At 35.2% G+C, this 13653-nt stretch overlaps 1 protein-coding gene and 1 pseudogene across 7 annotated transcripts in view; one reads left to right on the top strand and one right to left on the bottom strand.

The window, feature by feature from the left end:
- RNF13 (ring finger protein 13) overlaps positions 1-13653 on the bottom strand; it is a 166184-nt gene that overhangs the window by 32648 nt on the left and 119883 nt on the right. For all 7 annotated transcript variants that reach the window (XM_063662338.1, XM_063662336.1, XM_063662340.1 and 4 more), the window contains one exon: positions 8295-8388. In XM_063662338.1, the coding sequence (XP_063518408.1) occupies positions 8295-8388 (94 nt within the window). The remainder of the gene's footprint in view (positions 1-8294; positions 8389-13653) is intronic.
- Positions 12129-12221, top strand: LOC129034372 (U6 spliceosomal RNA; annotated as a pseudogene).

The raw sequence follows: 13653 nt of genomic DNA, 5'->3' as shown, positions 1-13653 counted from the left end.
TGAAATAAATCCATGTTGGAAAGAAAGAAGTAAAACTACACCTATTCACAGATGACATGATCTGTGATATGGTTTGGCTGTGTCTCCACCCAAAATCTCATCTTGAATTATAATACACATAATCTCCACGTGTCAGGGGCAGGACCAGGTGGAGGTAATTGGATCATGGAGGCAGTTTCCCCCATGCTGTTCTCATGATAGTGAGTCTCACGAGATCTGATGGTTTTATAAGCATCTGGCATTTCCCCTGCTTGCACTCACTCCGTCCTGATGCCCTAACAAGATGTCTGCTTCTCCTTTGCCTTCCACCATGATTATAAGTTTCCTGAGGCTTCTCCAGCAATGTGGAACTGTGAGTCAATTAAACCTTTCCTTTATAAATTACCCAGTCTTGGGTATTTCTTATAGTAGTGTGAGAACAGTCTAATACAATCTGCTATATAGGAAATCCCCAAGAATCCACAAGAAAGCTACCAGAGCTATATACAAATCCATCAAAGTTGTAGGTTATTAAGATCAATGCATAAAAATCAGTTGTGTTTCTCCACACCAGCAATGAACAATCCATAAAAGAAATTTAGAAAGGAATTCTATTTATAATAGTATCTAAAATAAAATACCTAGAAATAAATCTAAGGAGATGAAAGACCTATAGACTGAAAATTACATGACATTGCTGAAGGAAATTAAAGAAGACCTCAATAAATGGAAAAGCATCCCATATTCATGGATCGGAAGACTTAATATTGTTAAGATGTCAAGACTACCCAAAGCAACCTACAAATTTAGCACAATCCCTATCAAAATTCTAATAACTTTTTTTGCAAAAATAGAAAGTTGTATCCTCAAATTATTCTCAAGTTATTATGGAATTACAAAGGACTTTGAATAGCTAAAATACTGAAAAAGAACAACAAATGTGGAAGACTCATAATTCTCAGTTTCAAAATTTACTACAAAACTAGAGTAATCAAAATAGTGTGGGACTGGCATAAGGATAATCATATAGACCAAAGGAATGTACCTGAGAGTCCATAAATAAAACCATGCATCTATGGCCAATTTATTTTTGATGAGAGTGCCAAGATATTCAATGAGAAAACAGTCTCTTCAACAAATGGTGCTGGGATAACTGGATTTCCACATACAAAAAAATAAGTCGGGAGCCCTACCTCATATTTACTATATATGAAAATCAACTCTAAATTGATAAAAGACCTAAATATAAGCTAAAACCATAAAACTTTGAAGAAAACATAGGAGTAAATCTTTATGACCTTAGATTTGGCAATGTATTCTTAGATATGACATAAGGTAAAAACTGGACTTAATCAAAATTTTTAAACTTTTCATTTCTGCAAAAAAAGTTCTTGGAATTTTGATAGGAATTGTGCTGAATTTGTAGACTGCTTTGGGTAGTCTTGATATCTTAACAATATTAAGTCTTCCAATCCATGAATGTGGGATGCTTTTCCATTTATTGAGATCTTTAATTTCCTTCACAAGCAAAAAAAAAAAAAAAAAAGGTTTTTGCTTATGCTTCATATCATAAGCAAAAAAAGAAAAAAGGTAAATTGGACTACATCAAAATTTGAAACTTCTGTACACAAAAGGACATTATCAAGAAAGTGACAACTGACAGAATGGGAAAAAATATTTGCAAATCATGTTATCTAGAATATACAAAGAACTCCTATAACTCAAGAACAAAATGATAAACCACCCAATTGAAAATGAGCAAAGTACTTGAACAGATAATTTGCCAAAGGAAATATCCAAGTGGACAATAAGCACAAGAAAAGATGCTCAACATTATTAGTCAGTAGGGAAATGCAAATAAAACCACATTAAGGTACCACTTCATACCCATTAGGATAGCTATATTAAAACAAAACAACAGAATACAAGTGTTGACAAGGATGTGGAGAAATACGAACCCTTAAGCATTGCTGCTGGGAATGTAAAATGGTACAGTAACTGTGGAAGACAGTATCCAGGTTCCTCATAAAGTTAAACAATATCACTCCTTGGTACATACGCAAAATAATTGAATCCATGTACTTAAACAGATACTTTTTTATCAATGTTCATTGCAGTATTATTTACAATAGCCAAAAGGTGTAACCAACTCATATCCACTAATAGATGAATAAATAAACAAAATGTAAAAATACACAACAGACTGTTATTCAGCCAGAGAAAGTAAAGACATTCTGATATATGCTACAACATGGATAATCCTTGAAAACATTATGAGAAATGAAATAAGTCAGAAACAGGACAAATATCAGGTAATTCCACTTACGTGAGGTACCTACAGTAGTCAAATTCAGAGACAGTAAGTAGAATGGTGGATGCCAGTGGCTGGGGGGAAGTGGAAATGGGGAGTTACTGTTTAACAAGTACAGAGTTTCAGTTTGGGAAGATAAAGAAGTCTGGAGATGGATGGTGGTGATGGTTGCATAACAATATGAAGGTACTTTAAAATGATTAAAATGGTAAATTTTATGCTGTGTGTATTCCGCTACAATAAAAAATACAATCACTTGTGCATATATTTGGAGGTGGGGTGGCCTTGACAAGTCGATTTTTACCTTTAAGTGGAAAGGCAAAGTGTTAAACATAGGTAAACACTACTGAAAAAAAACAAAGTGGGAAGACTAGCTCTATCAGGTCTTACCATAAACCTACTGTAATTGAAACAGTGTGATACTGATACATGGTTAAACAATAAAACCAAGAGAAATCCAGAAACAAACTCACACATATCTGGACCTCAATTTATATCAGAGGTGACACTGCAAAACAGTGTATTATCAATAATTAGCTCTGGAACAACTGGATACCCTTATATAAAATATCAAACTGGAAAAAAACTTAAACTGGACTCCAGTTTTACACAATCAATTCATGTGGATTAAACACAAAAGACAAAAATATAAAGCTTTCAGAAGGTAATATAAAATAACATCTGTATGATCTTGGGATAAAAACATTCTCTAAAAACATAGAAGAGGCTGGGCGTGGTAGCTCACGCCTGTAATCCCAGCACTTTGGGAGGCCAAGGTGGGCGGATCATGAGGTCAGGAGATCGAGATCATCCTGGCTAACATGGTGAAACCCCGTCTCTACTAAAAATACAAAAATGAGCCAGGCATGGTGGCGGGCGCCTGTAGTCCCAGCTACTCGGGAGGATGAGGCAAGAGAAGAGTGTGAACTCAGGAGGCAGAGCTTGCAGTGAGCTGAGATCACGCCACTCCACTCCAGCCTAGGGGACACAGTGAGACTCCATCTCAAAAAAACAAATCAAGACAAAACAAAAATAGAAGAACACTACCATGAAAGTCAAGAATTTTGGTCCATAAACTAGAAAAAGACAGTTAAAACACATAGAATTATTGAAGAACTAAATTGCCATACACTACACCTCCAGAAGGGCTTGTAGGAACATATAAAGAATTCCTCCTGTATATGAAACAGACACATCGGCATATATCATGAAAGGTACTTCGTGAAAGTGAAAATCTAACTGGCAAATAATGTGAACAGATATTTAATCTCATTGCAAGAAGGGAAATAAAAAGTAAAACAACAATGAGTTATAAACCCACCAGAATGCTAAAATTTAGAAGTCCATCAGTACAAAGTATTGGATAAATACATGGAACAACAGCAACTCCTATAGACTGTTGGTGAGAGTAGAAATTGGTACCATCAATCACTTTGGAAATGATTTTGCATTATCCAATAAAATTGAAAATAGCTATATACTATGATCAAATTAATCTACTTCTAGGTATATATGCTAAAGAAATTCATGGACATACGCACCAGGATATATATACAAGTATATTCTCAAAAGTATGATTTATAATAGCCCTAAACTGAAAAAAAAAGAATGTCAATTAACAGTAAAGTGGGTAAGTAAAATCTTTAAAAGACAGAATGAAAGTAAATGAACTATACCTAAATGCAACTAAGTGTATAAATTTCATTAAAAAATTAATAAGAGGTAAGAAAAATACAATTCAAAAATAGGCAAAATTAAGCCAACTGTTTAGGTATGCATTCATATGTGGTACAACTTGAGAAAGGCAGTGAAATTATCATAAGCCAGGATAGTGATTACCTCCAGAGGACAAGAAAGGATTATTTATCTAGAAGGGAACATAATAGCTCCTGGGGTGACAGTAATGTTCTATCTCTTGAACTGGATGATATCTAGAAAATATGATTCTAGAAATCCTACATACTCTTCTGTATAAATGTTATACTTTACATTTTGAAAAAAGTGATGATAAACACCACTCCATAGAGAAAAACAGTTATGCTGATGGGTTCATAATGGGTTCAGGCTGCCAAGCAACCATATTATATTTCCCTAGTCCATTCCTCCTCCTACTCTCCTGGAATAATAGTATTTCATACCTCTGTTCTTAAAAGCTCCAATACCTCCTCCTCTGTCCTCACCCTCAGTTGGTGATTTCCTACCTAACTGAGAGAAATGAAAGCAAAGAACATTTCCACAGACTCACCACTACAAATACCCACCTACTATGATTTTTCACCCACATATTCTACTTTCCCTTAGCTCAAGTCTCTATGATACTACCTAAGGCCAGTTCACCTTTTTGTGCAAGAGATCCAATCTCCTCTTGCCTTCTCAAGAACATTACAGGAACTCTCCCATCTGTCACCTACATCAGCAATTTCCTTTAGCAAACAAACATGCTGTTATTTCTTGACTCAACTTCCCCCAGCAGCTATGACTCCATTTCTTTGCTTTTTTAGTTAAACTTCTTACAAATATTATCTCCAATTCCTCTCTTTCCACCATTCTCTCTTAAATCAGCTACAATCAGATTTTTGGCCTGACCACTCTGTCAACTGCTCATCAAGATCATCAATAGTCTCTAGTGGTCAATACTGAGCTCTCATCTTACTTATGTTCAGCAGCATTGACACAGGTTATCATTCCTTGCTCCCTGATAGATTTGCATCACTGGATCTCTGGTAAATCACGCTCTCCTGATTTTCTTCCTATGTAATTGGTCACACCTTCTCAGTCTCCACTGCTGCCACTTCTGATTCCTCTTCTACTGAATGATGGAATGCCCCACAGTGTCTTTGGTATTCTCTCTATCTGTACTCACTCTCTTGGTAATCTCATCCAGTCTAATGATATAAATACATTTTCGTGCTGGTATTTCCAGTTCAGACCTCTCTCTTAAACTTCTAATATCTAATAGACATCTGAAATTCCATATGTTCAATACCAATCTTCCAATTTCCCTCCTAAAACCTGCTCTCTCATACATTAACTATCCTTATTCTATTTAAGGACTTTCCTTAAATAGACAGACCATCCATTTTGTTGTTCAGACCAAAAAATCTGGAGTCATCCTTGTCTCCTCTCCCAATATCTAGTCCATCAGTAAATTCAGTGTATTCCATCACCAGATACAGCCAGTATTTAAAGATTTCTTCTCCTCCACTGGTATCAGCCCAAGCCACATTTATATCACACCTGAATTACTACAATAACTTTCCTGTCTGTTCTCTCTGTTTATACCCTTTGCCATCTAATAACCTATTCTTAATGTCAGCAGAAGGATCCTTTTAACAGTTGACTGAGACATTCTCTCTCTCCTCTGTTCAAAATCCTACTATAGCTACCCATCTTACTCAGAGGAAAAGCCAATGACATGCATTCCCTTTAAACCCAGGACAGTATCACCATTTTTTAAACTTTTCTTTTTTTTTTTGAGATGGAGTCTTTCTCTACCGCCAGGCTGGATTACAGTGGTGTGATCTCAGCTCACTGCAACCTCTGCCTCCCGGGTTCAAGTGATTCCCCCGCCTCAGCCTCCCGAGTAGCTGGTACTACAGGCATGCACCACCACACCCGGCTAATTTTTTTGTATTTTAGTAGAGACAGGGTTTCACCATGTTGGCCAGGATGGTCTCGATCTCCTGACCTCGTAATCTGTCTGCCTCGGCCTCCCTAAGTGCTGGGATTACAGGTGTGAGCCACCGCACCCGGCCTTTTTAAACATATTTTTAAACACACAAAATGAAGCCTAAAAAGTAATTCCTAATCTTCAGACTAGTTCTTGTCTATGTGGAAATCTTAACTAATCCAAGCTGGGCCCAGTGGCACATGCCTATAGTCTTAGCTACATGAGAAGCTGAGGTGGGATGATCACTTGAGCTCAGGAGTTCAAGCTCAGCCTGAGCAACACAGTGAGAACCCATCTCTTAAAAACAAAACAAAAAAAAACTATTAACTAATCCACACTGTATAATGATAATGTAAATGTAAAATGCAGTGCATTTTTAGAAATGTCTATTCATTTCTTTATTTTAAAATGATGTTCTTTTTCCTACTTTTTTTTGTTGTTAAGTGTTCTATTTTTTAATGTTAATGGTAAATGGCAGGTTTATAAACATTTTATCATTTGAAAAATAAAAATGTGGCAGAACTATGTTTTATTGCCTTTTTCTCTATTTTCTCCCTCCACTCCCTACACTTTTTCACTGCTGAATTAAAAAACAGAATATTTTTACTGGTATATGAAAATGAAGTCTGGGAAGTGCCAGCCAAACGGATTTATCAAGTAGGTATCTGCACTAAAAGGTCACTAAATCACAGAGAAACTATTCTATAGGGGAAATTTACATTGGCTATGGTATTATAGTCACAACTCTCCTCTAGCTCTGTCAATACTGGCTATATGATATTAAAATTCCTAATGTCCCTGACCCGATTTTTCCTCATCTATAAAGGGAAAATAATAATAGTATACAGTTCATAAAAGTATGAAAATTAAGATGAGATATATAAGTGATGATATATAACAGCTACCTACCTATGTGTTTAGTTAATACAACACTATACAGTGTTATATCGTGGGAGACAGAATAGGAGGAAGGTAAGTGAGAGTAGTTCACCTGGTGCAGAAAAATATTTTATCCACTGACATTGTTTAGAATTAATGGCACATGGTGATAATATTTAAAAGCATTTTGGTTAGTTTAATTATTGTTTTTAAATTCTCTGCAGACTGTGCATCCCTCTCCTGCTTTCACCAGGTCATCACAGCAAAACATCATCTCTCGCATTCATTCATTCATTTATTCATTCATTCATTCTTAACTGAAAGTCTACTTAGCGTTAGGCATAGTTTATGGTAGGGACACAGAAGGTAGTATAAGAGTATAGTCTTAAAAAGTCAGGAAACAGGCCAGGCACAGTGGCTCATACCTGTAGTCCCAGCACTTTGGGAGGCCGAGGTGGGTGAATCACGAGGTCAGGAGTCCAAGACCAGCCTGGCCAAGATAGTGAAACCCCGTCTCTACTAAAAATACAAAAATTAGCCGGGTGCGGTGGCAGGCACCTATAATCCCAGCTACTTGGGAGGCTGAGGCAGGAGAATCGCTTTAACCTGGGGGGCGGAGGCTGCAGTGAGCCAAGATCGCGCCACTGCACTCCAGCCTGGGTGACAGAGTGAGACTCCATCTCAAAAAAAAAAAAAAAAAAAAAGTCAGGAAACAACAGATGCTGGAGAGGATGTGGAGAAATAGGAATGCTTTTACACTGTTGGTGGGTGTGTAAATTAGTTCAACCATTGTGGAAGACAGTGTGGCGATTCCTCAAGGATCTAGAACTAGAAATACCATTTGATCCAGCAATCCCATTACTGGGTATATACCCAAACGATTATAAATCATGGTACTATAAAGACACATGCACACGTATGTGTATTGTGGCACTATTCACAATAGCAAAGACTTGGAATCAACCCAAATGTCCATCAATAATAGACTGGATAAAGAAAATGTGGCACATATACACCATGGAATATTATGCAGCCATAAAGAAAGATGAGGTCATGTCCTTTGCAGGGACATGGATGAAGCTAGAAACCGTCATTCTCAGCAAAATATCACAAGGACAGAAAACCAAACACTGCATGTTCTCACTCATAAGTGGAAGGTGAACAATGAGAACACATGGACACAGGGAGGGGAACATCACACACCAGGGCCTGTTGTGGGGTGGAAGGCTGGGGGAGGGATAGCGTTAGGAGACATACCTAATGTAAATGACGAGTTGATGGGTGCAGCAAACCAACATGGCACATGTATACCTATGTAACAAACCTGCACGTTGTGCGCATGTACCCTAGAACTTAAAGTATAATAATAAAAAAAAATTTTTTTTTTAAAAAGAGTATAGTCACCCTGCAGTCTTAAATAAACTAAGGATAATTATTTAGAAAACAAATACTTACCTTTCTTGAATTTATGTACAGGAAGTTTCTTAAGTTGATCTTTACGAAGTCTGTTTCTTCTAGCTCTATGTCTATCCTGGACAAATTTTGTGATCTAAAAATAAAAGAGTAAAAAAAGGAGTCAGATATTAAATGTGCAAAGAGAAAGTGACCATTAAAATAACAAATATCTTTTAAGTTTCTGGATAGCTACTGCAAATCAATTCAATTCATTTAAATTCTAATTGCAATAGTATTGTTAATTAAAGCATTAAATTACATTAGTGATTAGTTAACCCATAAATTACCCCTTGAATTTTTTATTAATTGATCTTGGTTATCTCTGAATTACCTACAAAGACATTATAAAAACTATATAACTGTTTGCTTGCAAAAATACAGATGGTAAACTATAGATTTTATAAAGACTCCAGTGGGTTAAAAAAAAAAAAAAAGAATGGGAAGGTTGATATTCCTATATATTACAAACTGATAAAAATTTCAAACATACACTTATTAGTTACTGCAGAATAATGGGCAGAAATAATGCAGAACACCTTCACTACAAATATTCAGAAATGCTGGATAAAATATACAAAATATTTTAAACTATAAATTGCTATGCTTGCAAGAATAAAAAGAAAGTACACAGGGCCAAAAACCAAATACCAAAAACACCCTCTGTAAAGGAAAAATTTGACTATGTCAAAGTTAAGAACTTCTCTGCTTAAAAGGCACTGTTAAAAAAATAAAAGACAACTGAAGCAAGAGGATTGTTTGAGGCCAGGAGATCAAGACCAGCCTGGGCAACATAGCGAGACCTCATCTCTAAAAAGAAAAAAATTAGCCTGGCACAGTGCCGTGTGCCTGTAGTTCCAGCTACTTGGGTGGCTGAAGTGTGAGAATCATTTGAGCCCAGGATGTCAAGGCTGCAGTGATTCATGTTTGTGCCACTGTACTGGAGTACAACAGAGTGAGAGCCTGCGCAACAGAGTGAGAGCCTGTCTCCAAAACATAAATAAGTAAATGAATACATAAATAAAATTTAAAAATTAAAAATACAGATGAGCCACAGACTGAAATAAAATATTTGCAAATTGTATACAAGATAAGGGATTTGTATCCAGAATATATAATATATAAACCTCTCAAAACTCAATAATAAGAAAACAAGTTACCCAACAGAAGAAAATGGACAAAATATTTGAAGATACTTCACCATACAAGACATACAAATAGCAAATAAGCTCTTGAAGAGATGTGCAACGTCTACTAGTAGTCAATAGGAAAACAAAAATTCAAATCACAAATACTATAATACAATATACCTATTAGAGTGACTAAAATGTAAAAGACTGACTATACCAAGCGTTGGCATGGAAGTGGAGGGACTGGCACTCTCATACACTTTCTGGTGGGATTGTAAAATGGTACAACCACTTTGTAAAAGAGCTTGGCAATTTCTTATGAATCTAAACACACATTTATCCTGTGACCCAACTGTCCCACTCCTAGATATACTTACCCAATAGAAATGAAAGCATAATTCCATACAACAAATGTCCATGTCAGCTTTATTTGTAATAGCCAAAAACTAGAAACAACCCAAATGTTGATCAATAGGTAAATGGGTAAACAAATCATGGTATATTCACACAATGGAATATATCTCAGCAATAAAAAGGAAAGAACAATCCATGCACTCAATAACATATACAAATCTCAAAATAATTATGGTGACAGAAAGAATACAGACACAAAAGAGTACAGACTTTATGATTCCATTTATATAAAGCTGTAGAAAATGCAAAGTAATCTATAGTGACTAAAATCAGATTTGTAGTTGTCTGGGCATGGAGAAGGGTAGGGAGGGGAGGATGAAGGAAAAGTTGGAAGGGGTAGAAGGAAGGCATTGCCAAACTTTTTAGGGTGGTTAATATTTCATTATCTTTCATTAATATTTCAATATTTCATTATTAGGGTGGTGGTGGTGGTTTCGCAGGTATATACATACATATCTGTTACATATGGATGATATATGTGATATACACATGTATAAGTGATATATATGCATATAAACCTACGTCAAAACTTACAAAAGTGTACAATTTAAATATGTGTAATTTATTATGTCAAATCATACCTCCATAAGTTTTTTTAAAGTTTAATGGTAACCACTAAAAGAACAGCAATATAATGCAAATTTTCATATCAATAGGAAAAAGAAAGTAAAAGTTACTATCGCAAATTTACACAGAAGAAAATACAGAATAAAAAGTAAACAATAGAAATTAATCCAAATACATGTGTGATCACAATATATGTTAAATGGATGAAATTCACCAGTTTTCAAAAGGAGTGTATCACATTGTATAAGAAAAAAATTCTAATCATATGCTATTTACAAGACACAAGATTAAAACTGAATGATACATTAGGACAAAAATAAAAGTAAAAAATAAAGGGATAGGACCAGGTGCAGTGGCTCACACCTGTAATTCCAGTGCTTTGGGAGGCCAAGGCTGAAGGACTGCTTGAGCCCAGGAGTTTGAGACTAGCCTAAGCAACATAGAGAGGCCCCATCTCTACAAAAAAAAAATAAAAACAATTAGCTGGGCATGGTGATATGCGCCTCTAGTCCCAGCTACTTGGGAGGCTGAGGTGGGAGGATCACTTGAGGTTATAGTGAGCTATGATTGTGCCACTGCACTCCAGCCTGGGTGATAGAGCAAGACCCTGCATAAAATAACCAAATTAACATAAAAAATAAAATAAAGGGATAAAGATCTACCATGAAAATATTAAGCAAAAGAAAAGCTAGACTATCAAGCAAATAGAATTTAAGGCAAAAAGCATCATTAGGAGAGTCATGACAACAATAAAAACAACACCTCATCTAGAAACAAAATAGTGAAATACATACATTCACAAGCTCGGCAACTTATAGCTTAAGCACACAAAAAATTTAGAAGACTATAGACCTGTGCTGTCCAATATGGTAGCCACCAAGTACATGTGACTACTGAGCACTTGAAACATAGATAGTCTGAATTGGGATGTACTGTAAGTATAAAATAGACACCAGATTACAAAGACACTATACAAAAAGAATGTAAAAATATCATATATTTGTATTAACTGAATATTGTTATATATTTTAGATTTATTGAGTTAAATAAATATAGTATTAAAATTAATCTCATCTGTTTCCTTTTTTTAACCTTTTAAATTTGGCTACCAGGAAATTTAAAATTACAATAAAATGTGCGTCATAATATTGTTCTATTCTTAGCACTGCTTCAGAAAATAGAAAAAGAAGGCAGAAAATTATTAACGATTGTGGTGATGGTTGCATAATTCCATGAATATACTTAAAATTATTGTACTGTGCACTTTAAATGAGTTAATTTTAGGTTACATTAATTATGTCTCAATAAAGCTGTTAAAATAAAAGACTAGACAAAACAAATTCACAAGTTCGAACTAATGGACATAGAACTGCACTTCACATGTTTTCACACACATGGAATGTTTACAAAATTTAATCAGAAAACCATGCCACAAAGGAGGTTTTTGAAAATAATCAAAGAATCCATAACAATGTTTTCTTACCTCAACACAACTGAATTAGAAATCCATAAGGAAAAAAATACATATTTTGGAAATGTAAAACTGTACTGAAATAATTCATAAGTCACAGAACAAATCATAATGAATATCTACATTTCTAAGGGGGTGTTATAATCAGCATGCCCCTTTGCCACCTGGATTCTAAATAACTTGAGAAATAAGACCATGTACTGGCCAGAAGGATGAAGGTGAAACAACTCACTGGAGAGAGAAACAGAACTTTCTGTACTCGTTTCAGCAACACAAATACTAAAATTGGAATGATACAGAGAAGATTAGCATGACCCCTGTGCAGTGCAAGAAACAGAACTTTTTATTGAGCAATAGAATTAGGTTGCCTTAGCCACTCAGATATAGACAAAGACAACTTTGGAATGAAGTAGGCCTTCCCTTCACCCTGCCGCAGAATTGCAGAACCAGCCCTAACCCTGGAGGAGCTGAATGAACATCTATGTCCCAAAGTCAGGTTAATAACAAAACAAAGATGGTGGAGCTGAACCAAGTGTGCCCAATTTGCCCTTCCTAAAGTGTCAGACAAGACACTTTATCTCCTCTAAGGTGGAAAGAGTAAATGGGCAGAGAAGGGCTAAGAGCTATAGTAACTGAGTTCCCCCTTCATATGGATTGAAACATTAAGAGTGATAAAGAAACATCCTATATTAAAATGAAAAACTTTTAAATTTAAGTCAAATGAAAATAAGAATTTTCCTTATCAAAAGTTGTGGGTTTCAGCTAAAGTTATTGTTGCAGAAAAATTTATAACCTAAATGCATATACTAGAAAGAAAAAAATAAGCATTTGGCTGAATAAACTAGAAAAAGAAAAGCCATACAACCAGACAAGGTAGAAGAAAGAAAATGATAAGAACAAAAATTCATGATAAAGATAAAGTAAAGAATTTAGCATTAAGTTCTACTAAAATGTAAGCTGCTTAACATCATGGATTTTTACTGATTTTGTTTACTGATGAATCTGCAGACCCTTGAACAGTGCCTAGTTCACCATAGGTACAGAATAAATATTTATTGAATGAAAGCCTACTTCTTTGAAAGACTAATAAGGCAATAATTTCTGACAACATTGTGAAAGGCACAGATGGATATGAATAAAGATAACTTATTCCACAAATAGTAGAAATTCTCTTTAAATTGTTGAGTATATGAATATTATAAATCACTTTATTCCAATACACTTGAAAACAGGAAATTTCTTAGAAATACTTTAGTAGGAACTGGAAAACCATCTGAATGTCTATATAACTATGAAAAGGTCACTAGACCTAGATGATTTTATAGGCATCCTCTATAAAAATGTCAAGTAACAGATAACCCCAATTTTCTTTAAAAAAAAAAACTACTTTAGAAAGTAAGAGAAAGCTTAGTTTTATGAGGCTATAATTTTGATTGCCTAGTTAATTTTAAAATTATGGTAAAATATACACAACATAAACCTTACTATCTCAACCACGTTTAAGTGTACAGTTCGATGGCTTAAGTACATTCATACTGCTGTGCTACCATCACTACCATCCATTCACAGACTTCATCTTATTAAGCTGAAACTCTGTATCCATTAAACAATAACTCCCCCTTCCTCAGTCCCCTCAGTCCCTGGCAACCACCATTCTAGTTTCTGTCTCTATGAATTTCGCTACTCTAGGTACCTCGTATAAGTACAATCAGTATTTGTCCTTTTGTGACTGGCTTATTTCACGTAGCATAAAGTCTTCAAGTTTCATCTATGTTGTAGC

This window comes from Pongo pygmaeus, chromosome 2, assembly GCF_028885625.2.
Source record: "Pongo pygmaeus isolate AG05252 chromosome 2, NHGRI_mPonPyg2-v2.0_pri, whole genome shotgun sequence".
In the NCBI taxonomy this organism is placed as follows: Eukaryota; Metazoa; Chordata; class Mammalia; order Primates; family Hominidae; genus Pongo; species Pongo pygmaeus.
This window is presented reverse-complemented; position numbering and strand designations above follow the sequence as displayed.